Source organism: Perognathus longimembris, chromosome 12 (assembly GCF_023159225.1).
Source record: "Perognathus longimembris pacificus isolate PPM17 chromosome 12, ASM2315922v1, whole genome shotgun sequence".
Lineage (NCBI taxonomy): Eukaryota > Metazoa > Chordata > Mammalia > Rodentia > Heteromyidae > Perognathus > Perognathus longimembris.
The window spans coordinates 57,648,572-57,674,770 of record NC_063172.1 but is presented as its reverse complement, the minus strand read 5'-3'; the positions used below and the strand labels follow the sequence as shown (position 1 = coordinate 57,674,770).

Sequence of the window (26,199 nt, the reverse complement as noted above, 5' to 3'; positions counted from 1 at the left end):
GTCTGCAGGGTACCTACATCTGACAGTCCCATGGGTCAGGCATCCTGCATGTCAAGAAAGAAGCTTTTCCATCAGCTTAACTAACAGTTAGAGCAAGTTACTCTTTGTAGTAACAGGAGGAACTGACAAAGTTAAAGCATAGCCATGGAGTTCAAAGTTGTACCTCAAAAGCCTTGACTATCTCAAGTTAATGTTTGATGAGATAAGAGATACAAAATCAAATATAAAACAAATCCATGCAGGAAAGAAAGCATAATCCCAGTGTGTGGAATTTCTACCCCGTGGAGCTTCAGGGCAGATCAAACCTTCAGACAGGTGGGAGCAGCAATGGCTACTCAGCCCTCCTGACCACATGACCCACTTTCCCGGTCCTTGACCCATCTGACAAACGTTCACCACAGTCCTCAAGTCTCTCGTTCAATAGAAGATACCCTCGCCACCACTGAGAAGTGGGCGTTGTCTATCTATGTCAAGTGATACATGTGTTTATCAGACTTCTGCTTTCTCCATTTCTTGTCCTATTATCTACATGGAATTCATACAGAACCTTATTTTCTCTATAAAGCAGTGGCCTGCAAAATGTGGACCTGGATTCGTTGAGTGCCACAGGACCTCTCGGGCCAGGATAGAAGGCTTGAGGATGGAAGTAAGAAGGCAGGACTGCTGGATCCTCCCCTCTCCCCTGCGATCCACCGCAATTTTGGCTTCTGTTTGTATGAGACCCTGGCATAGCAGATCACAGCTGGCTTCTGGATAACAGAATGCCAAATTCACTCAGATGCAATGAGGGCTGAGCAGGTGATTTCTTCATACACCTGCACTGCAATGATAGGGCTGGCCCCTACGCCATGTCCCCAGCTCTCTTCCACAAGCTGGGAAGTGCTTGCGCCCTGCTAGCATGTGATTTGACCTGGAGCACTCCTCAACGGAGGAGTTACCATTCCTGTCCTATAGGCAAACAACCTAACCCAAAGAGGCACAGGCCAATCACTTCCTGAAAGCGGCACAGATATTGGGTAGCCTGGACACAAAGCCTACTTGTCATCAGAGGTTGAACTCTACCGCTCTGCCCACAACAGTCTATTGTAGGGTCTGTGCTCTGATGATAGTTCCCATGAAATATAGTCCCTGGGTTCTTATACATTCTTTTGACCTCATCTTCCCAAGAAGGCTTTATGTGTTTCCCAACTCAAAGAGCACTGGAGGAAAGAAAGAGGCCACCTTTCTCAGAATGTCTATAATTCATCTGCGCTATGCACCTGAGATGTTATGGTACCTTCCAGGCATGAGACACTTATGGCCAGGACGGAGGAAGAAATCAAGCAAATTTCTCAACATGATTACCAAGCACAATAAAACGATTAAAAGCCAGTAGCTGGCATCATTCAAAAGTGCTTTTCCTTGCTATTCTAATCAGCACTGTTCCATTTCTGGGTAGCTCGCCCCTGCTCTTAAACATGCTTCAGGAAATAAGTGATTCTAGTGCCAAAGAATTGGCAGCTCCTAGGTCAGTACTAGGAATAGTATAGGTGATTATTTCTCAGAATCCTAAGGACATAGCCAACCAGAAGGAGTGAGAAGGGGAAGAAAAGGAAAGGAATACAGTTCATGTTTTTTCTAGATTTTATCTTGCTGGTCTTGTGCCCAGGGCCTGGGCACTGTCCCTGACCTTCTTTTTGCTCAAGGATAGTTCTCTATCACTTGAGCCCACAGTGCCACTTCTGGCTTTTTTGGAGATAAGAGTCTTATGGACTTTCCTACCCAGGTTGGCTTCGAATTGCAATCCTCAGATCTCAGCCTCCCCGAACAGTTAGGAGTAGAGGCGTGAGACACTGACACCTGGCTTCTCCCCACTCCCCTAGACTTACACCACAGAATGAAACACTTACATGACTAACGCTACTCACAATACAAACTCACCCCCTCCAAGATGCTGAGCAAAGGGCTCGGTTCAGCCACACTATTTCCATAACTTGTGGGAAGTGACAGCTGCATGAAAATGCTGACTTGTCTCACGGAAGCTGCCATGGAGACGTGCACACATCCTATGTGAAAACCTCCTTAGCCCCGTGGAGGAAGGGGACGTGGACACACTGCAGGTTTTTGCTTCTCGTAATCACGTCTCTCCAGAACAGAGGTTACATGTTGAGTTTGAAGTGGAAGGGCTCTTTGCAGCTTTATATGCACAGTGGGCTTTCTAATACTTTACCTGAGCTGAAAAGTCAATGAGCTTTGGGAGCAGCACCTTGCCGCCTTCGTCACTCTTGAGGAAGTCCAGCAAACTGCCTGTGTGCAGAGAAAGGATAGGTTAGTGTCACTCATTACACACACACACACACACACACACACACACACCTAAATAAAATACAAAGCATCATTACTACTGTGGAGAAGACCCCACAAAATGATGTGCTTTGCAGTTCTATACGATCATAAAGCCTTTCCTTGGAACAGTTTGTAACCTTCAACATGATGTTAAACCCAGTATGGGGTGCAGGTGAGGAAGCGTGATGTTGATACCAATACTCTCTCCACAGCTGGGTGTAGTCACGCACCAGCCTCCGGTACAGTGAATAGCCTACTGCAGTCCTGACATGCAGAAGCTCCTCGGGAATAGACACTCAGTAAGCAAGTCCTCACAAAGCTCCTGCCCTTACGAGACACCAGGGCTTGCCCCGGTCTATACCCGGCAGAAAGCACAGGACTCAGCATATGCCACCGGTGCTTGAAGAGTTGCAACGCTGGGAAAAAAAATTTGACCTTCCAGCCAGATGCTGTGCCTCACACCTGGAATCCTAGCTACGCAGAAGCTGAGGTCTGAGGATCATGGTTTGAAGCCAACCTGAGCGGGAAAGTCCATTAGACTCTAATGTCTAACTATATGCCAGAAACCAGAAGTGGAGCTATGGCTCAAGTGGTAGAGTACCAACCCTGAGTGAAAAAGCTCAAGGACAGTGCCCAGGCCTTGCATTCTAGCCCCAGTACTGTCACAACAAACAAACAACCCTTCCTAAATAGTAGCATAACACAGAGCAACTCTTCCATTTCCTTTGGTATTCTCATTTTTAGAACAAGACCTGCATTTTCCCCAGAGCTGAAAAGTACTAATTTCACAAGTAGCCTTAGTGGATGCTTACTCCAGTCAAGTCTCTGTAGAGTGAGCAGCATGGTAGCTCAGTTGGCATTCTTGTGAGGTTGTACTCAGGGGATGGGTTTAAAGCACAAGACACAGTGCCTGGAAAGTAGTTTGGCCACTTCATCCAAGACACAGAACAACAGGACTCAGTCCTTGGACCACTGATTAGGTGAGTTTACCCAAGAAAAGTCAAATATGTGGTAACAGAGAAAAGTCTCACATCTACATTTATAATTAAGAACAGTATTAGTTAAAGCAACGACATTTATTAAACTACAAAAAGTATAGGGTCTTGAGTCTGGCTTCTGGGCTACAGAAACTCAAAGCATAAGAGCACAGTTGCATTAATTTTGCTGTTTGATCTTTCAGTATTGTTTTTGTGGGTGCCCAGCCTGGGGCTTGAACTCAAGGCCTGGGTGCTGTCTCTGAGGTTTTGGGGATCAAGGTTAGTGCTCTTCCACTTGAGCCACAACTCCACTTCCAGCTTGTCAGCTTGTGGGCAGTGAATTGGAGATAAGAGTCTCAGGGACTTTCCTGCTTGGGCTGGCTTCAAACTGCATTCCTCAGCCTCCTGAGTAGTTCAGATTACAGGCTTGAGCCACTGGTGTCCAGCTTTGTTTTATTTAACTGTTTTATGGAAGAACTTAGAGCAACTGCCATTCCCAAATATCAACAGTTATTACAGAAGAAATACAACATTCATCTTTAGCTGTTTTATCACACTATAATCTCCACTATGCATGAAACGAATGTCAACTTGAGACTATTTACTATATTGCTTTCTCTTTTCTAAGGTACTGAGATGGGAACTCAGGGCTCATGCTTGCTAAGTGGGCACCTATGGGAGCCATGCCTCCGGCCCTGCTTTGGCTGGCTTACTTTAGGACAGTGACTTGCTTCCCACCCGATGCGTTCCTGAGCTGCGGTCGGGTTTCCGGTCACTGCTAGGATGCCAGGCCCTGGCCTCATCCGGCTTCCCTTCATTGAGATGGTATCTCAGCAATTTGTCTCCTTGAATTGATCTTGAACCAAGATCTTCCCAATGCTAGCCTCCCAACTAGAGAAGGCAGGCATGCACCGCGGTCGCCACGCTTAGCTGTGTGTGGATAAAGGGTCTCGAGCTTTTCTGCCTGGAAGGGCCTGGAACCACAATCCTCTCATTCTTAGTCTCTCAAGTCACTATAATTACAGGTGTGAGCTACTCGCACCTGGCCCAAAGACTTTTTTTTTTGCTGGTCCTGGGGCTTGACCTGGTCACTGCCCTTGAGCTTCTTTTGCTCAAGGCTCTACTACTTGAGCCACGGCACCACTTCTGACTTTTTCTGTGTATGTGGTACTGAGGAATCGAACCCAGGGCTTCATGCACACTAGGCAAGCACTCTACCGTTAAGCCACATTCCCAGCCCACTTTTTTTTCTTTTAAATACACTTGAAGCTGGGCACAGTGCTTGCTCTGTGTCTGTCACTCCAAGCAACGTGAGAGTCCGAGTTTGGAAACATGGAAGTTCCAGGCCAGCCCGAGTAGCTTGAGATCCTAACTTAGAAGAAGCTGGGCACTGTGGCACACACCTGTCACCTCAGGTATGGCGGGAGGCCTCAAACAGGTTGGTGGCAGTCCAGGTGTGCTCCAGTAGGAAGCAAGACCATATCTCAAAAGTCATCAGGGCAGACAGGGCTAGAGGTATGGTTCAAGTGACAGAGAGCTGGAGAGCAACCTCAAGCTTCAGTCCACAGTATGGCCAAAAAAAAAAAAAAAGAAAAAGCACTTGCCAGTTTATCAGTCGCTCTAAGGAACGGGAAGTGAGCCAGCGAGATGGCGCTCCAAAGCCCCTTATCAGAAGGTGATAACAACAGAAGAAATGGTGCTTTCTGGAAGCTTCCTCTTCAGGGAATTCAATCTTGTTGGGTTTAAAAAACACTCCACACTAGCTGGGTAAGGGGCTCACACTTACAATCCTAGCTACTCAGGAGACTGAGATCTGAGGACCAAGGTTCAAAGCCAGCAGCCCTGCTTGGAGAGTCTGTGAGACTCCAATTAACCACCAGAAAACCAGAAGTGGAGCTGTATCTCAAAGTGGTAGAGCGCTAGGCTTGAGCTAAAGAGCTCAGGGATAGCACGTAGGCCCTGAGTTCAAGCCCCATGATCAAAAATAAATTTTAAGGCTGGGGATATAGCCTAGTGGCAAGAGTGCCTGCCTCGGATACACGAGGCCCTAGGTTCGATTCCCCAGCACCACATATACAGAAAATGGCCAGAAGCGGCGCTGTGGCTCAAGAGGCAGAGTGCTAGCCTTGAGCGGGAAGAAGCCAGGGACAGTGCTCAGGCCCTGAGTCCAAGGCCCAGGACTGGCCAAAAAAAAAAAATTTTTTTTTTTTTAAAATTCACTACTTTGGAACTTTGTATTTGGGCAAGCTCTCTAGCATTGAGCCATATATTTGAGTGACACTCTGAGCTTTTAGATAATTGCTAATAAAGTGAACTAGTTTTATAACATTTTCAGTACATTACCAAAATATTCTCCTTTGAAATTCCTAATTGACAACTATTTATTGGAGTCGGGTTTGGAGAATTAGTCTTGGGTTAATAAGCAACTGCTATTCGTATCCAAAGGACTGTGCATCTATTACATAACATGGCCTGTAAGATTGTGTAGGCTGCCAGGCACTGGTGGCTCACCCCTGTAATCCTAGCTAGTCAGGAGGCTGAGATCAGAGGGTTGCAGGTCAAAGCCAGCTGGGGCAGGAAAGTCCATGAGACTCTTATCTCCAGTTAACCACCAGACAACCACAAGTGGAGCTGTGGCCCAAAGTGGTGGAGTGCTAGTGTTGAGTGAAAATGTTCAGGGACAGTACCCAGGCCCTGAGTTCAAGCCCTACCACTGACAAAAAAGAGAGAGAGATTGAGTAGGTTTATAGCTATGCTTTGTTTTCTCAAGAGTTTCTGGTTTTCTGTTGTGCCTATGCTGTTTTACAATGAAAATCGTTTGCGTTTCCTCTAGCTACTTGAACTCTTCCCTGTCTGTGTTCCGTCCCCCGTCAGAGGTGCGGGGTCCCTCACCCTTGGCCATGTACTCGGTGATGATGTAGATGGGCTCCTCCCGGGTGACCACGGCGTAGAGCCTCACGAGCTTGTCGTGCTGCAGGCTCTTCATGAGGTTGGCTTCTTCCAGGAAGGCTTGCACAGACATGGTGCCAGGCTTCAGGGTCTTCACGGCCACTTTAGTGCTGTTGTTATAGTAACCTACGGAGGAAGAAGAAGGCGGGCGGGCTGCGTCACATGGGAAAGTCCACGCCGTCGCCGCAGCAAAGGAGTTACAGAACAATCCGGTGACTAGGCAAGGAGTGCTGTCGATAAAATACTATTTAATCTTAAAATCAGAGGAGGCTGGATGAAGGGTCTAGGGACATTCCTTGGGCTTTCTTTTTTAAAAAAAAATCTAAAATGATTGTAAAATCAAGTTTGTTTTTCAAAATGGTAGACAGATTCTATTTCTACTCTACCACAAGAACTATGAGTATATTCCTCTAGCTAAGACAGGGTTACCTGAAACCTAAAAAAAATAAATAAATTCTAAACTTCACAAGCCTGCCACACACACACATATACCTACAGAGAGAGGGAGAGAGAGAGAGAAAGAGAGAGAGAGAGAAAGAGGAGACACAGAGAGAGACACAGAGAGAGAGGAGACAGAGACAGAGAGACAGAAAGAGAGAGAGAGATCACCCCCAAAATAAACCCATGTGAAATACTGGCTATATTATGGGTAATCCTACCTTATGGGGGTACACAAGAGAGATGAAGCACAATTAAATAACAAGATTGCTTCTGGGTGGAAGAATGTGCGGGTAAACTTCTTTCTCTTGGTTTTTTTTTTCCTGTTCTTATTAAATTTGTCAGTGACTGCTTGTATAAAAGAAGTGTGTTTTTTTTTTTAAAGAAAACAAGTTGTGTTTCAATTTCCAAACCCTCAAATATAAAAGAAAAAGTGTTACAATACAAGTAATTAGTCAGGACTAGCTAATGATTTTTCTTTTGGCCAGTTCAGACCAATACATAGTGCTGGAAGCATGGCTCAAGTAGTAGAGTACCACTTGAGTAAGCAAGTCAAGTAAGCTCAACGTCCTGAGTTTAAAACCCTGGTACCAGCAAAAAGGAAACAATACCAAAAGCTACAATCCATAAAAGCACAGAATCATGAAGGTATTAAATTGATTTTCCATTTAAACATACAATTATGAGAAACATGATTTTCTCTATTGATTTTAACAGTAATTTTTACTATCAAAAGCCTTGTAAATTACATTGGAATCAAGAGGATTCTATTTTAAGTGTGTGTGTGTGTGTGTGTGTGTGTGTGTGCGTGCTTGTGCATGCACTGACTGGACTTAAAAGTCAGGACCTAGGCACTGTTCCTGAGCTTTTTTGCTCATGGCTAGCACTCTACTGCTTGAGCCAAAGCTCCATCTTTGGCTTGTGCATCCTTAATTGAGGATTAGAGACGCATGGATTTTCCTTTCTGGGCTGGCTTCAAACTGCGATCCTCAATTATCAGCCTCTTGAGTAGCTAGGATTACAGGGGTGAGTTGCTAGTGCCTGGCTCTATTTTTTTTTTTTTTACTAATTTACAAATGGGTTGTTATTACAGGAATATGTCCATGATAAAGTTCAGCCAGAAAAAGAAGACACTCTCACAACAAATAACTAATAAGGAACTGGTACCCAGAATCCAGAAATAATTCTTTCAAGTCCATAAAAGTAGGTAAGGGTTTGGTTGGGTTTTGTTTTTGGGTTTGTTAGTTGTTGTTTTTTTTTTGCCAGTCCTGGGCCTTGAACTCAGGGCCTGAACACTGTCCCTGGCTTCTTTTATTTGCTCAAGGCTAGCACTCTGCCACTTGAACCACAGTGCCACTTCTGACCATTTTCTATATATGTGGCGCTGGGGAATCGAACCCAGGGCTTCATGTATAAGAGGCGAGCACTTTACCACTAGGCCATATTCCCAGCCATGCAGGTAAGGGTTTGTATGGGTATTAAAAAGGAAAACAAACAGGAATTCCAGTGACTAATAGATACATAAAATATACTTAATCTTACTGCTAATCAGATGCCAATAAAGCTATAATGAGAAATAATTATCTTTCCTGTCAAAAACTTAAAAAATTCCCCAAATAGCAAGAGTTGTGAGTGTCTCCAGGGGCAGGGCCAGCTTGACAGCTCGGCGAGGCCCTTTTCCATGCTCTGTTCTGAGCATCAGTGAGGGTCAAGCGCAAAACTGGTGATTGTATGTATCCCAGTGGGCCTGTGAAGTATGCTGACAGAGCAGCCTCCTTCCCGCTGACCACACAGTCAGTGCTGCCCTGGGCCTAACCCCCTCCGGGGCACCTCACCTGCTGCTGTCAGGAAAGAGAACACTGAGGACTCTTGTTACTGCTGCTGAGGACCAGCACTTCAGAAGGCTGAGAGCAGTTAGTGGAGTTGAACCTTCACTACCCAGCATCCCTAGGTAATCCGTGGGAATTGGACGAGGCCCCTTGAGGATATCAAACCCTGAGGAAACTCAAGTCCATCAAATGGCATGATGCTTGCATCTAGCCCCGTCCCAGCTTCCTGTGTACTTTAAATCATCTATAGATGGTTTGTAATGCCTAATGCAACATAAATACTGGGTAAAAAGTTGTAAGTCTGGGGAATAATTATAGAAAAAAAAGTTGGCACTTGTTCAATGCAAATATATCCCCCCCCCCAATATTTTCCATCTGAGATCGGTTAGATCCATAGTTATAGGTCCTATGGATATAGCGGGCTGAACCTCACAGCCCAGATAACCATTCCTAGTCACTCTAGAACACCTCCTACATTCCTGTTCCAGAAGCACAAAATGTTTAGAGCATATTGCTTCCTGTTGTGCAAACATAGATCAGCTTCAATTTCATCAGCAAATAATAAAATGGACAAATAAACTGTATATGTCTTGAATATGTATATAATCAGCACTACGTTGTGATGAAATTAGACTGGGAAATAGGGATGAGTCCACACGACATAATAGAGCATATTCTCTGTGATTCATGTATGCCAAGTTCAAGTTCAAACAAAATTGGACCATATTGTTTGGAAACATATTGTTTGGAGATACATGCATCACCATATAAAAGATTATATATTATACAATTATATAAATATTATACACACACACACATATAGCCTGTGGAGACGTAGCTCAGGGGACAATTGCCTACCATGCACAAGGTTCTGGATTCAATCTCCAGCACCCTGAAGGAAGAAAAGCCAGGAAATGATGACAGAGATCAGAAATAGGCAGTGGGGTGTGTGTGTGTGTGTGTGTGTGTGTGTGTGTGTATGTGTGTGTGTAGGGGCGGCCTGCGGGTAGCCACTTTCCTGCGTGTGATCTCAGGAGTCCCTATATAAGTTTTCATCCTGTCATTATTTGTTACATTGGGTAGTTGTGTGGCAAACACTTTTTTGTCTGCTGATGACATCACATGGTAGTAAAAGTTAAAGAAACAAAGTCAGTGCCTCTTGGTCCTCATGAAGACAATGGAGTTGACAGAGACTTTGGCATACTTTTAAAGGATGAAGGAAAAAATGCTTTTCAAGTGTAGAGGAAAAGTTACCAGGAAACACTGCAGCTGCTAAAGACATTAAAAATACAGATAAGGATTTTGAGATGAACAGCGACCAAACAGCTGTGTCCCTTGGCTCGAGAACAGCAGCAGCTTCCGCTAAATCATCTCCAGGGCCGGGTGTCAACAATAGCAAGGCGGCTCTCATGCTTGCAGCACAGACACTTCTTAGTCTGCAGTCAGGACCAGACAATACCTAAGCAACCAGACAATACCTAACTAAGATACTCCCCAGTCAGAAGGTCCCATTCACCAACTCATAGATATTTTAGGTTGTTGTTATAGAAGGAAAGTTTCTTAAAAATCTTTCCAAGGTAGCAAGGAACTTCTTGTAGTATCCCTCGGTCACAGTTAGAAAATACAAAAACTGATGTGACAATTTGCAAAAGCTCCAATTCCAGCTGTGGCTGATTTATTAGAAAGTGCCCATGTATGGTGGAGATGGAGAATGGCTTTAGCACGAGGTGGATATAGATCGGTTTATTGTAACACTAGTCACAGTAGTCCAGTTGTGGAATCACTCTTGATGCCCATCAACTGTGCATAAATAAAGAAAATGTGGACTATATTCCAAATAAAGTTTTATGCAGCCATCAAGAAGAGTGAAATTATGTTGTGTCCAAGAAAATGGATGCATCTGGAGATCAGCATGTTAAGTAAAATAAATCAGACTCAAACAGAGCTAGATTTTAAAAAAGACATGGAGGCAGATTATTTGGGAAACAGGTGTCATCAGGATAGGGGAAAGGGAACAAGAGAAGGTAACAAGGAGAACTTGACCCAATTATACTCTGTACCCATATACACATTTCCAAATGCAACTCATTACAAGTGTTATTTTTTTACACAAACCCATACTATTTAAAATATATCTTAAAAAGTGTCAAAATGTATGAAGTTCATTTTGGAAGTTGGCTAGTGATTAATTTGGATATAGTTGGCTCAAATAAGAATGTATGAAGCAAACTGCAATTAAAAATATTTTCCTTGTTCCATAAAGGTTCTTCCCAGACCACGCCCAAGAGGAAGCATTGTCCATCTCTCCTAGCAGTTCTCTTGGCTCCTGGGAATACAACAATGCTCGCAGGAAACACCGATGTCAAGGGGATCACACAACAGCAGGAAACAGCTGGAGGCGGGGACACCTCTTTCTCTTCTTCCACCCCTCTCCCCCACTATAAACAGGTTACTTCCTAGCATTTGTTCCCTGTTTCAGACTAAAAAAAGTTAAGACTCTAAAAGTGACATATAGTCTATGAATAAATGGCTATGCTTAACAAAAACAGTAACTTACTTGATTAACAATGACATGATTTGAAGTGATTTCTTTCTCTCCTTTTTATCTTTTCTAGTCATGAGAAAAGCTAGCCTACTTATCCCTTGAGAAACAGCAACTAACTTCTGGCAGCTCTAGATTGCACAGAGCTTACTATTATAACAACCCCTGGATGGGCCGGGTGAGAGGCACATTCTGGGACCTTTGACTTACCACATGGTCTCAGTCATTTCAATTCTTTCCAATAGTCTCCAGGTAAATATACTTAACAGATTGAAATTATTTCAGTTAGCCAAGAAGGAGCTTCCAGTACGATCAACACACTCATAGATCCTATCCACTAAAGATCCCGGCTCAAGATTCCCCTTCCTCTTAGTTCCTTTCCTTCCCTTCCCTCTCTATTTTGCAATACTGGGGCTCACCTATGCAGGTGCTCTACCCTTGGACCACACCCCCTCCAGCAACTTCTGCTTTTCTTATTTATCAGGTAGGGTCTCATTTTTTCTCTTGCTTGGGTGTGTCTGGACTGTGATGGTCCTACTTTGTGCCTCTCATGTAGCACGGATGGGATGACAAGTTCAGGCTGCCATGATCAACTTTTGATTAAGATGGGGTCTTGCAAATCTTTTGTCCAGACTGGCTTCAAGCCATGATCCTCCCCATCTCTACCTCCTCACCAAGAAATAGGATTATAAGTTTAAGCAAGTGTGTCTGGTTCTCTTTTAAAAGATTGTTAGGAACACAAATAAACAACATGATTAAAAAATGGTTAAGAACTAGTCTATGCATTTCTCCAAGGAAGACACAGAAATGAGCAGTAAGCGCATGAGCAGGTACTCACTACTCACTACCAGGGCCCTAGTCATTCGGGAAAGGCAAATCTAAACCACAATGAGAGGATACCTCACTCCACTTCAACCAATCAGGCTGAGCAGCATGGGACCCAACTTGTAATTGCAAGCACCCAAGAGGCCGTAGCAGGAGGACTGTCACTCAACAAGCCCTCCCCCAACCAGAAAAGAACAAGCCTGGTGGGGACCGAAAGAAATGTGAATCCTTCAACGCGGTGGGCAGGAACGTGAACTCTTCAACCCATATGAAAAATAGTATGGTAAGTCTTCAAAATACTAAAAGCAGAAATGTCATCAGATCAAGCAGTCCCATTCCTGGCACGTGCCCACCATAACTGAAAGCAGAGCTGTTATGGCTGCTGTTGTGGTTCTTTTGGTCCTGGTCCTGGGGCTTGAAGTTATGCTTGGCTTTTCCCCTCAGGGCAGTGCTTTACCTCTTGAGCCACACCCCTACTTCCTCTTTTTGCGGGTTAGCTGAAATCTCTCCGATTTAACTGCCTGGGTTGGTTTTGAACTGGGATCCTCAGATCGCAGCCGTCTGAGTAGCTAGGATGACAGACATGAGCCATCAGCATCTGACTGTAATCAGAGTCTTGAAGAAAGATTTGCAAAGCCTGGTCTACATGTCATCTGAAGTCCACCAACAGATGCATGAACAGCAAGAGATGTATTCTCATAGGGAATCATTATTCATCTCTACATGGGAGGGAAATTCTTATAACACATGGAACCTTGAAGACCATGCTAAAGTGAACTAAGCCAAAGGGTCACAAAGCCATGACGATACGAGTCCACTTCTTTGAGGTGTTTAGAAGGACCAAATTCACAGAGACAGGAAGTAGACTGTGCTTGCCTTTGGCTGGGGCAGAAATGATGCGAGTAGGAGTTTACTGGACATGGAGTCTGTATGAACATAAACAATGATCCTCATCTTAAACTTTAAAAAGTGTGAGGATAGAAATACTACACGGTGTGCATTTTTACCACAATTATATGTACACACACACACACACACACACACACACACAGAACCCTCATTGTTAGCAAACCCTCACGAGATTTTCACCTTTGTTTACATGATTTAAATACAAAGAAGAATTCTGGATAGAACAACTGTAGTTTTCCAATACCCCTTCCTTATCTGTTCTAAACCTCAGTTTCCCTCAGTTTTATACAGCACAGGCTATATAAAAGTTCAATAAAACCTAAGTATAGACAGGTAGCATACGGCCCCGTGAAAACGCGTGAACAAGGAAGATGAAGAAATGGGTAATATAGCTGGAAATGGAGGCAAAGAGGTTTTCTCAACCCAGAAGGGATCTCCAAGCTTGCACCCCAGGTGCACAACGTGAACCCCAGGACGGATCAGGAGGTCTGAGTGGCCCCCTGCCCCAAGCGCCTGCCCCATTACCACCGCTCTCCCGACTCCCTGCTGGCTCCACCCGCAATGTCTTGGGAATGGACAAGAGAGGCAGAAAAATGGTGCGTCTGGGCACCACCACCAGCGAGCTGTCAGGAAGTTATGATGCGCTTGCTGGTGGCCCTCAAGAACATGTGAAGAAGGTACAAGAGGATTGTCTTAATCCCTTCCTCTTAAAGTAGTAACTTCCAGTTGAGCAGCGGGCCTGGCCAGTATCTGGTTTCACTATGACTCCTCTTAGGGCGCTCAGAGAAGCTTGAGATGAATCCAATCTGCCTTGTGCTCCGCCATCCACCCTCCCCCCCCCCCCCCAAGCTGTGCTGACCACACAGCTGACATTGGACATTCTGATGCACACAGCAGATACAGCAGCAAGTGTGGTCTTCTTCTTTCTCCTCCTTCTCCTCCTCCTCCACCTCCTCCCTCCCCCCTCCTTCTTCTGCCACTCCTAGGTTTGCATTCAGGCCTTGGGCACTGTCTCTGAGCTTTTTTGCTCTACCACTAGCACTCTACCACTTGAGTAACAGCTCTACTTCCAGCTTTTGGTAATTAGTTGGAGGTAAGAGTCTCACAGACTTTTCTGCCCAGTCTGGCTTTGAACCACAATCCTCAGGTCCTTCGGAGAAGCTAGGATTACAAGCATGAACCACCGATGCCTGACAATGAGTGCATTTTTAAAACCACACCAATTGAAATACACACACTGCACTCAAGCACCTGGTCCGGATGTTCTTGATTCTATGTTAAGTGCTCCATGATCTGCCTACAGTTCTGTTTGCCTTTATCCTGGCTTCACAGCAGGAAAGGAGGCGACTGGAGAGAAATGTCAAACCACTCCTTTTTACTCAGGGCTACTGCCTGAGTGAGTTACACACATCTACATTTTTCTTGATGATGGGTGTGCAATTCCTTCACTAGAACATATTCATGAGACAATCTCATGGCATCATTTATAGTGTGGTTGGGGTACTAAAATTGAGAAAAATCTATCAAAATATAGCCTCCCGTGACTAGAGCCAAATACAAATATAATAACACAAATAGGCTAGGAAGCCAGACAACGGTGAAAACTTCAGGTGTGTAATTTCACTCTTCATTTCAACATGAGGTGTTTGCCCATTTCACAGATGTGGAAACTGAGGCCAAGGTGGTCAAATTCACTTGTGGATAGCTTAGGAAGCGCTTGAGGCCAAGGCTTCTGCAGGCCAGGACAACCACCCTCTCTCATTGCTTTGAATGACCGCAGGGAACTTCCTTATCTCATTTATTAAGAGGTGACAGCGATGTCTTAAAAGTGCCACTGAGTTCAGTGAGAAAATCCATGAACACCTACCCAGGGGAGGGCATGTGGACGGGTACAACCCGTGCCCTCCCTTCTCTCTTCTCCATTCTAGGCTACAGTAAGTGAGACAGGCACACTGTAGAAAAAAGGGCACCGGGGTGGACTCTGAGACCCAGAGTTCAATCAAAGGCAGCTGCCCTCCTGCCAATACTTGTACACAGAGAGAAGGTGGAGCCCGCTTCTGTGAGAGCCCACTGGGATAAGCAGACCTGTAGGCTTAAAGCAGCCATGTTTGAGAAGAGAGGGAGGACTACAGCTTCATGAGATGCTGCAGCTTCTGAGAAGCCAAGAGAAGGAAAAATGAGCACATAATGCTAAAATCACTCAGGGAAAGTTCTTTGTTTTGGCAAGAAGGCCTCCCAAGGTAGCCTAGTCTGGCCTCAAATTCAGATCCTCCAGTCCCAGCCTCGGGAGTGCTCTACCAAAGTACTATACCACACCCAGCCCCTGAGAAAGTTCTGTTTACATAGTCTGAAAGAATATGCCCATCCCCTGGGGCTCGTGCCTGTAATCCTAGCTACTTAGGAGGCTAAGATTTGAGAATTGTGGCTCAAAGTCATCCTGGGCAGACATTGAGGGTTGAGACTCTTATCTCTACCAGCAAATACCCAAAAGTAGAGCTGTGACTTAAGTGGTAGAGTGCCAGCCTTGAGCAAGAAAGTTAAACAAAGGCACAAGATCCTGAGTTCATAGTGTCAACATACAAAAAAAGAAAAGTTAAACAGAATCTCTGCAAAAACAGGTCCAATTAATGTAATTGTATCCCTCCTCCTGGAGGTACTAAGAACACAGCACCACTTCCTGGGAAGGATCAGAAAGTTCTGAATTGTAGAACAGTCGACAAGACAAATGGCGCCTGTTACAATGTGTGGGTGGGATGGTAGATGGAGATCAAATGCCAGCCTTTCCAGATCAAACGGATTAAGATATCAAGATTAAGAGATTAAGGTGAAAACATATGATCCTAGTTTGGGGAAGCAGTCACAAAGATGTTATTAAGACACTTCAGGAAATTCAAATGTTATGTTCCTATTAGACAGCAGAATGGATCCATGTTATGTTTTGGAAGTGATCGTGGCATCTCGTAAGATAGCAGCCCTTCTCGGAGGAAACACATGCTTTAGGTGTTTAGAAGTAGAGTTGCCACATATGAAACACTTTCTCAAGTGGCACACACACACACACACACACACACACACACACACGGGACAAAGCAAATATGCCAAGGTATTAGCAGTTGTTAAGTCTAGGTAGATAGTATACATTGTTTTTTATACCTTTTGTGGATTTGGGAAAGAAGTAAATGACATTCAGAACGAATACAAATACCTGACTGGAGAAAAAGGCAGTGTTTTTTTTTGTTTGTTTGTTTTTAATGAGGAGATAACAGTTTTGCAATTCCTCAAAAAACTCACTGTGGCCTGACCACGTGACATAGTATTTAGTATATCCTAGTATATGCCAAAGAGAAATGAAAATGTGTTCCTACATAACTTGTATAAGAATGTTTATAGCATCATTACCCAATACCCACAAGATGGAAGGAACTAAAATGTCTATCAAGAGATAACTAACACATTGCAGTATATCCATGCATGGAATAGTACTCAGCCATAATAAGGAATGAAGCCCCGATGCAAGCTACAATGTGGGAGAAACTTGAAAACATTATTCTAGTGAAGTTAACACAAAAGGACAAATCCTGTATGCTTTGGCATATATATATGACACCTAGGGGAGAGAAAAATGGCAGACACAGACAGTGGAATGGCGGTCACCAGCGGCTGAGGAGAGGGGGATGGGCAGCTGTTGGTTAATGGGTACAGTGTTTCCTTTAAGGTGATGAGAATCCTTTGGAACTAGATAGAGGTGATGGTTTTTACACTATGTGAATGTATAAATGTTACTGACTGAACTGTGTGCTTTAAAATAACTCATTTTATGCTATTTTTTAAGAGAAAAATGAGGGAGGATATCATTAAGCAGACATCATGGTGTCATGTCCAAGAATTCCCTGACAGAAATGAAAACAAATAGGCACTGAGAGGGGCTGGGGACTTAGCTTTTGCCTGGCAAGTTCAGCATCCTTAGTTTGGTCCCCAGCTCTGCCAAACCCTGCCTCCCCCCCAAAAAAAAACATCTAAAAGCTACTTAATAAGCACTAAGGTAAGGGAATCAAAACAAAAATGTGCAGTTATATAACAATCATTTACCTGAATTTGGAAACTTTTGTAAATTGGATTGATGGTACATTAGACATCAGATTCCAGATTGGGTCACTGTCTGTTATATTTAAAAGACATTTCAGCCAGTGGGATGTCCACAGGTGACGGCACTCAGAACTGTGGTCCCCGGGCTGGGGTTTTCAGGTACACCCCTCCCTTCCAGCCCTCTGGCAGCGTGGTCATGTGGTGGCTTCAGGCGGTGGGGCTCAGCTGGGGCTGGTGAGGTTACAGAAGTCACTCTCCCTGGAACCCCCCCCCCCCAACGCTGGCGGAGGAAGTGATTCACCACTGACCGTGTCCCTTGCCATGCAACCTCCCCACAAGCTACTGCGGCTCTAAAACATTTCTATTTTTCATTCTTATCACGAAAGAGATTCAAGTTCACTATATGAACTTTAGAAAAGAGAGCTAGGCTCACGCCTGTAATCCTAGCCACCCAGGAAGTTGAGATCTGAGGATCAGGGTCCAAAGTTACTTTAGGCAAGAAAGTCTGTGAGACTCTTATCTCCAATTAACCACCAGAAAAGCCAGAAGTAGAGCTCTGACTCACGTGGTAGAGCAACATCCTTGAGTGAAAAAGCTAAGGGACAGCACTCAAGACCTCACTAAGTTGAAGCCCCGATATTGGCAAAAAATAATAAACAAACAAATCAAATTAAATAATAAAGAGAGAGAGAGGCCAAGGAAAAACTCACTCACGATGGAAGTGTCTTTAGAAACTCTTCCGCGACCTGCAAATTACAGTAAAGGGGGGGGGGGGGGCTCTTAACCTAAGTGCAACTTGGACTTCAGTGTGCCTTGCCCTGCGGTGAAAGAATATTCCCTGCACTTCAGAGTTGCATCCAGAGCCCCTGAGGATGGCCGACAGAAGAGAGTGAAAGCAGATAAGAGAGGTCAGGCACTGGTGGCTCACACCTGTCATCCTAGCTACTGAGGAGCTTGAGATCTTGAGGAATGACGTTTGAGGCCAGCCAGGGAAGGAAAGTCCAAGAGGTTCGATCTATAAATAACTATCAAAAAGCTGAGCTGGAGGCATAGTTCAAGCGGTAGAGCACCAGTCAAGTATAAAGCCTTGAGTTCAAACCCTGGTTCCACAAAAACAAAACAAAATGAAAGAGTAGATAGAACACTCAGGATAAATATGCTTAGCATTGCTCTCTTCTTTACAAACAGGAAGATAATTACTGAATGACAAGGAAGAGCAAGAGTTGAAGCAAAGAGATTTTGTATGCTAGTTCGTGACACCAAATAGACAGAGAGGAGAAACCAAGGAAATGCTCTGACCCAGTTCAATGTCTGGTTCAGAAGTTGGGAGAAACCTGCTTCAGTCCTTCTCTGCCACTGTCCCATGTGGGCTGCTGGCCCTGAAGCCACGCACTCACCCATCCAGACTTCCCCAAACTGTCCCGCGCCGAGCTTTTTCACCAGTTTAATGGACTCCCTGGGGATCTCCCAGGCATCTTTATCCCATGGCTTCTGGGGTTTGGGACTAATGCATGCCTTCTCCAGCCTTCTGCACAAGCCGTCTGACTGCTCTAAATGGGAAGGGAAGACAAAGGTTAAGAAATGCAATGCAGTCTGTATCCACGGGGGGCCTGGTCCCGGGACACCCCCCACCCTTGGAAACCAAAATCCACAGACGCTCAGGTGCCTTACATAAAGTAGTGTCATATTCCTATGACCAATACACATGCTCTCTGATACCATGAATCATCTCTAGATTATCTATAATACCTGATACAAGTTAAATGCCATGTAAATAGGTGTTACATTCAAGAGTTTATGAAATGCTGACAAGACAAAAAGCAATACATATTCAATACAAATGCACAATTGCGGGGGGGGGGGCAGGATTGGGATTTTAACTCATGTAGGTGCTCTACCACTGAGCCATGTCTCCAAGTCCTTTTAAGAACCGGCTAGCTTTGGGATTGTGCACATGCGTGTCTAGATCGTGATCTTGGTTTGTTTGCTTTCCTCTGTAGCTGGATGACAGGTAGCTCCACACCCGGCTTCCTCCACTGAGATGAGAACTTTTGCATTGGGCTGAGCTGGACTGGGAGCCTCTCAATCTCAGCCTCCCGTGGAGCTAGGAGGACAGGTCACTTGTTCCGATGCTCAGATGTTGGTTGACAGGAGGTGATCTTGTTGTGTTGGGTTTTTTTTGGCCTGGGTAGGTCAAGGTAGAACCCTTCTGATCTCAGCCTACAAAGTTTCTAGTATTACTGGCATGAGCCATGGGCGCCCGGGTAGATATTAAAAAATATTTTTGGCTTTTAGTTGGTTGTATTCTCAAATGTAGAAGCTACTAATATGAAGGGCCATGTGTATAGTTTGTGTTTTACCAGTATCTATAAAGAAGCTTGAAGGTGTATACCTATAATCCGGCATGCTATTCAGCAGGCTGAGATCAGGACAGTAGTAACTTAAGACCATTTGAGGATAAAGAAGTTAGCAAGACCCATCTCAACAAGTAAGCTGGGTGTGGTAGTGCAGATCCATAACCTTAGTCACCTGGGCAGCATAGGTAGGAGGACTGCAGTCCCTGACTGGCCCTGGGCAGGAAAAAAAAGACCCTATTGGAAAAATAACTAAAAGCAAAAAGGGTTGGGGATATGGTTCAAGTAATAGATTTTGATAAAAAGTGAAAGAAGAGGAGAAGGAAGAGAAGGAGGAGGAGGAAATCTTGAAGCTTGAATAAGTTACTCTTATTTTAAACTAATCTAATAATGTCCAACCTGCTGATCTACAAATCTAAAATGCCAAGAGGGAACTATGTGACACAATCATGACTTCTGAAATTTGTATGAGACAATTTGACACATCTGACTTCATTCAGTAATAATGCTACCACGTAAAAACAAAAGCAACACAGCAAACTGACAATGGCAGAGCTTGCCCTATGACATCACTGCATGAATAGAACGGGTTCAAATCCCTAAACTATAACATCCAGGAGAGAAAATGTGCTAAATAAATGCATTTTAACACACATTTTCAATTTATAAGTCAAGGAACACCTGTTTAACTTAGAATCAGTAGTTCAACTTAGAATCAATTCTAGAATATAACCTATCAATTTATCTAGATGATCACACATAAAAAATTTTAACACAAAAATAATATTTGTCATCTTCTAACTAGAATACAGAAGTTGATCTTTTCCAGTCTTCAGGATTTACTTACTTTGGTAATGTTTAATCATGTCACTGATACAGGGAAATGTGATTCTCGGAGAGATGTAATAACCCCCATTGTCCAGACTTCTGATTTTGTAGTGCTTAATAACATCGCCATGTACAGGGTCGTAGTCTCTGACAGAGAGAGAGAAACTTCCTGTGGGGAAGAAGTATGAAGAAATTGTACATTTGTATTTTATAAATAATACCTGCAACATATAATATACTGTACAAATTATGTAATTTTAAGTATGTACATAATGTATAATTGAAAAAATTCTCCTTGACAAATGGAGTTATTAACAATTGGGTAGCCAACATGCCATTTTCCTCCATAATAGTTTTTTTTTAATTACTCTTAGCTAAATGAGAAAGTTACTTTGATTTTCTTTCTATAAAATCTCTAGATTCAGCTGGGCGCCAGTGGCTCATGCCTGTAATCCTTGCTACTTAGGAGGCTAAGGTCTGAGGATGGTCGCTTGAAGCAAGCCCAGGCAGGAAAGCCCTTGAGACTCTTATCTTCAACTAACCACTAAACAGCCAGTAATGGGGTGTGGCTCAAGTGGCTAAGTGCTAGCTAGCCTTGAGCAAAGAAGCTCAAGGGCAGCACCCAGGCCCTGAGTTCAAATCCCAGGAGCAGTGTCTCTCTCTCTTACACACACCCAAGTTCAGTGGAGACATTTGCCTAGCACAAGCAAGGCCTAGCATCAGGTTATAGTACTGCAAAACTCATCTGTTCCTTAAGTCGAGATTTTAGAGGTCTTCCAGCACTTTCTACCTTTTAACGTTTCACTTTCTCTGATAAGGAAAGCTCCCACACTGTTCCCTGGTGCTAGAAGATGTCGTTCTGCATCCTTCCTGGTTATATCCTTGAAAAACCACCTGCAAAGACAGTGCAATGCTTCATTATACTCTCAGAAAGGAAAATGGTAATCAAGGAAACAAGGAACCCGGGAGAGTGAAGCAAAGCATCCCTGATGGCAACACACGGCACTCACTCTTCCGTTTCTAAGGTGTTAACTTTGGCCACGTAGTTGCTGGGGATGAAGCCTTCTCTCTTGGTTGATAAGGACTTGGCTTTCCACCACTCCCCATGCCTGGAATAGAAACACATCAAGCAACGTTTCAGTCTAACAGTCAAGAGAGATAAGTGCCGTGATCTTCAGGGGAAGGACTAAGGAGGGCATCCCTGAATCCCAGAATTCAGTGGGAAAAGTCACTTCTCTTAATGGTACAAAGTAGGTCTGGGGACAGAAGCAAAGGAAAACGGCATTCCAATGTGCTCAGTTCTGCATTGGAAAAACAGTTGGTAAAAGGGATTCCATTTGGAGCTGGGTGCTGGTGGCTTATGCCTGTAACCCTAGCTACTGAGGAGGCTGTAATCTGAGGGTCATAGTTCAAAGCCAACCTGGCCAGAAAAAAATTTGTGAGACTCTCATCTCCAATTAGTCAGCACGAAGTGGGAAGTAGAGGTGTGGCTCTGTGTAAATGCTGCGTAGGTCTCATATAGGCTCACACTTAGCATTAGTTACACCGTCCTTCCTGCCTGACAGATAAAGATCCCCTCTGTGTAGGAGCATTTGAAAAAGAGCACTTGAAGATTATAATTACCCTCCATTCAAGGCTCATCTGTTTCATCCAGTCCTTGCCCACCTCCTTAGTCTGGTTCTCTGCTTATTTATATATGTGTTTGTTTTTCATCATCTTTAAGCAGTTGAACAAAGGAGTTGCCATTTAACAAAGCAGTTTGTTAAAACAATATATGTCTACCCTTGAGCAAAAAAGTCAAGCAAAAGTGCAAGGTGCTGAGTTCAAGCCTCAGTAACAGCACCAAATTAAAAAAAATAAAAAGGATTTTCATCTTGCAGAAGTAAAGTATTTGTTATTTCCACCAAGATAGATAGGGAATGCTTTAGAACCCTTACAGAAATGGGAGTCAAGACTATGATGGGCTATCCACGGTTCATGTTTTATAAACATCTTTGCTAAAACATCTAGTTTCTGGGGCTGGGGATATGGCCTAGTGGCAAGAGTGCTTGCCTCATATACATGAGGCCCTGGGTTCAATTCCCCAGCACCACATATATAGAAAATGGCCAGAAGTGGCACTGTGGCTCAAGTGGCAGAGTGCTAGCCTTGAGCAAAAGGAAGCCAGGGACAGTGCTCAGGCCCTGAGTCCAAACCCTAAGACTGGCCAAAAAAAAAAAAAATCTAGTTTCTATAGAGGTGATGAGATGAATAAAATAACCTTTGAAAATTCCAAATCAGGCAATCACGCCACAATCCTATGCCAGAAAAGAAGCAGTGTAGAAGGCTAAACTCTCCCTTTCCAGGTGCAGGCTGAGACTTACAGAGCTATGCTATGACTCAACAATTCCACTTCTGGGCATTTACCCAAAGGATTACCAACTAGGATATAGAGAAACCATCAGCACAACCATGTTTATTGCAGCACTATTCACCATATGGATGGTACGGAACCAGCCCAGCTGCACCTCAATGGATGAACAGATCAAGAAGATGTGAAGCTGGGCACAGTGGCTCATGCCTATAATCCTAGCTAGTCAGGAGGCTGAGATCTAAGGATTACGGTTCAAAGCCAGCCCAGGCAGGAAAGTCCATGACACTCTTAGCTCCAATTAACCACTAGAAAACTGGAAGTGATGCTATGTCTCAAAGTTGTAGAACATTCATCTTGAGTGAAAAAGCTCAGAGATAGTACCTGGGCCCTGAGCCAAAGCACCACGACTGACAAAACTGTAAATGTAAATTTAAAAAAAAGAAGAAGAAGAAGGGAAGAGGTGGAAGGGGAGAAGGGGATTGGTGAGATTGGTCAAAGAGTGGCATTGATCAAGATATACTGTATTAACAAACTGCTTTGTTAAATGGCAACTCCTTTGTGCAACTGCTTGAAGATGATGAAAAACAAACACATATATAAATAGGCAGAGAACCCGACTAAGGAGGTGGGCAAGGGCTGGATGAAACAGATGAGCCTTGAATGGAGAGTACATATAATCTTCAAGTGCTCTTTTTCAAATGCTCCCACACAGAGGGGATCTTTATCTGTCAGGCAGGAAGGACGGTGTAACTAATGCTGAGTGCGGGCCTATGCTATTCCTATGCAGCATTTACACAGACAGCCGGGCTCCAGAGCTGTGGCCTCCCGCCCTCAGATTCAACCGGCCACAAGCTGAGATCTTTAAAATATTTGCACATGTACTAAACATGCACCGACTTTTATCCTTATCATTTTTCTCTAATTGACACTAAGAACTAGTCATGTATCATTTGCACTGTTTAAATGCTGGATAAACCCAAACTTGTTACAGTGACATAGTCCTTGCTCACAGGGAAAATTCTAGCGTGCTCACAGTTATATGGGAAAGAGAAGCTTCTTTTTGGCATGATTCCTCCTATTGTCTGATCTTCCTTGTAGCAGAGGGGCGGGAAGCTCAGGCCAACTACTGGAAGGGGGTCTGCCACCTCTAGGGCCTGTTCCACAGAAGCCAGGGGCTAGACCTGTGCTGGCAGGGTGTCTGAGGATACTCACTCCTCCAGGACTTTCATCTTCTCCCCTTTCTTGAATGACAAGTCATCTGGGTGAATGCCGTCGTAAGGGTACAATGCCACCACAATATCTCCTTGTTCCTCCGGATCTGCAAATGAAGACACGGGCAAGGACCTTTAAGAATCCATTGGCAGACAGCACCAATGGCTCACACCTGTAATCCTAACTATTTGGGAGGCTGAGATCTAGGGATCATAGTTTCAAGGCAGCCCAGGCAAGAAAGTCCATGGGACTCTTATTCCAATCCACAACTTAAAAGCCAGAAGTGGAGTTGTGACTTAAATGGCAGAGTGCTGGCCTTGAGCAATAAAAAGCTCAGGGACAGTGCCCAGGTCCTGAGTTCAAGTCCCAAGACTGGCACCACATAAAAACCTAAAAAATAAATAAGAGCCTAATGGCAGAAACATTTTGACAAATCCTCATGGGCACAAAGGATGAGAAGTGAGCTGAGAACAGGGGACTCTGGACTGAGCTCAGGGCATACTTCCTAGCAGGGTTCCAAGCCTACAAAGCAACGTACTGTATGTACGGCATAGAGCATTCATTGTCATGAACCATATTAACCCTAAGTACGATTCCAGTCCCGTGTTTGAAACATGGTACCTCCATGTGCACATTAGCACATTCACAATATGAAAAGGTTAAAGAGTCTGTTTCCATGAATGAATTCATGGGGGAACCAGATGTAGCATATACATACAAGGTAATTCTCCTCAGCACTAACTAAAAATGTGCTACATTATGGGTGAACCTTGAGGATGCTATGGTAAAGGCATGAAGCCAGGCACATAGAGACAAACACTGTGGATTTCCATTCACAATAGGTGCCCTAAAACAGACAAATTGATGGAGAGAGCAAATAGGACGGAGAGTAAGAAATTGGTGTTTAATGGGTGTCGAGTTTCAGATTAGGAGAGTGAAAATATTCCCAGATGGGTGATAATAGTGGCTGGGAGTCTGTTTTATGCACTAGACTCTACACTTAAGTAAAGCGAGCCAGTACAGGGAGGTCATGCCTGCAACCCGAGCTACTCAGAAGACTGAGATCCAGAGGATTAGGCTTTGAAGTCAGCCCAGGAGGAAAACTCCAAGATTACTCCATCTCCAATGAACCAGCCAAAAGGCTGGGCTGGAGGCATGGCTCAAGTAGCAGTGTCAGCTGTGAGAAAGAAACTTGAGTGATGGGCTGGGAATATGGCCTAGTGGCAAGAGTGCTTGCCTGGTATACATGAAGCCCTAGGTTTGATTCCTCAGCACCACATATATAGAAAAGGCCAGAAGTAGCGCTGTGGCTCAAGTTGGCAGAGTGCTAGCCTTGAGCAAAATGAAGCCAGGGACAGTGCTCAGGCCCCTAGGTCAAGCCCCAGGACTGGCAAAAAAAAAAAAAAGAAAGAAAAAAGTTGAGTGAGCACAAGGTTCTGAGTTCAAATCCTACGCCTGCCAATAAAATACAATAAAACCTAAAAATAGTTAAAACGATAAATTTTATATCACATATTTTTTCCCACAAGGAAAACAAATGAATACCATGTGGGACAACTGTTTGTGGAGGTCGTCACAGTTAAGAAAAGGCATGAATTATGTTGCTCAGGAAACGTACCTTTCGCTTGAAACCTCTGTCCTGGTAAAAGCTGAGAGTCTGGAACCTACAAGAGAGTATTTGTTAGGAAGAAATGAGGCTTATGGTTTTGTTTTTTTTTCTATTCACTTTCATGTGTATACCATTTTGGCTAATAGAAGCAGGTAAGGATTGGATTTGCTCTTTTCTTAGCTGGAAAGAAGAGCAGAAGACAGAAAATCTTGGAGAGTGCCCCCATAATCACCAGAGCTAGGTGGGAGAGGGGCATCTTTCCCTGGAAGGGCAGGAAGTGAACATGTTTCTGAAAGCTGAGGACTAGAAACGCACCTCATCATAATTCTCCCTTGAGTATGGCAACAGAACCTTAATATTATTTGGGGTGGCAATTTGCCTAACTCTGAATGCTTCCGAACGTCACTTCTAAACATCCCAAACTCTGTGCAGGTGTAGAGCGAGTGTCCATGAGCTCCCAGGCTGGGTGGGGCTTACAGGCAGCCTCCTTCCTGCCTAGAAATGAATGGAAGCTGCAGTCCCAGTAGCCATGGAAACCAAACACAGCAAGGCGGATAGAGATGGGGCCCTGGTGACTCTGAGGATCTAGCACAGCAGCTGATCTCCATGTTTCCTGGACTTGGTCAGAGTTGTCACTAGCAAAGCCAAATGGATTCAGGTTTCTGGCTGAGCGTGGGTCCAGGGTGGAGACAGATGGCCTTCCCTATGAGTGTAGCTGAACAAAGAATTATTGGATGTGGCCTACTGACCCAAAGGGCCATCTCAATATCTCGGAAACCAACCTTCTTTCCGCTCATGATACCTTGGCGAGGCTGTGTGAAAGGCCCCAAATGCTTTTCTAAGGAAGGTACTGTTGAGGCAGATGCACAGGGAACTTGCCTGTTTTTCTTTGATTAAAGTGATTTCAAGAAATCGCACCAAAATAGTTTGTACTGAAATTTGAATTTCAGATGAAAGGCAGTC

General features: G+C 44.2%; 1 protein-coding gene across 2 annotated transcripts in view; it reads right to left on the bottom strand.

The window, feature by feature from the left end:
- The window catches only part of Lyn (LYN proto-oncogene, Src family tyrosine kinase), a 132,236-nt gene that overhangs the window by 40,901 nt on the left and 65,136 nt on the right, over window positions 1–26,199 (bottom strand). For both annotated transcript variants that reach the window (XM_048359181.1, XM_048359180.1), the window contains exons 3-10: window positions 25,246–25,291; window positions 23,628–23,733; window positions 21,073–21,171; window positions 20,853–20,956; window positions 20,082–20,231; window positions 18,278–18,430; window positions 6,195–6,377; window positions 2,210–2,286 (exon numbers count right to left, since the gene is read on the bottom strand). In XM_048359181.1, coding sequence (XP_048215138.1) covers window positions 2,210–2,286; window positions 6,195–6,377; window positions 18,278–18,430; window positions 20,082–20,231; window positions 20,853–20,956; window positions 21,073–21,171; window positions 23,628–23,733; window positions 25,246–25,291 — 918 coding nt within the window. The remainder of the gene's footprint in view (window positions 1–2,209; window positions 2,287–6,194; window positions 6,378–18,277; window positions 18,431–20,081; window positions 20,232–20,852; window positions 20,957–21,072; window positions 21,172–23,627; window positions 23,734–25,245; window positions 25,292–26,199) is intronic.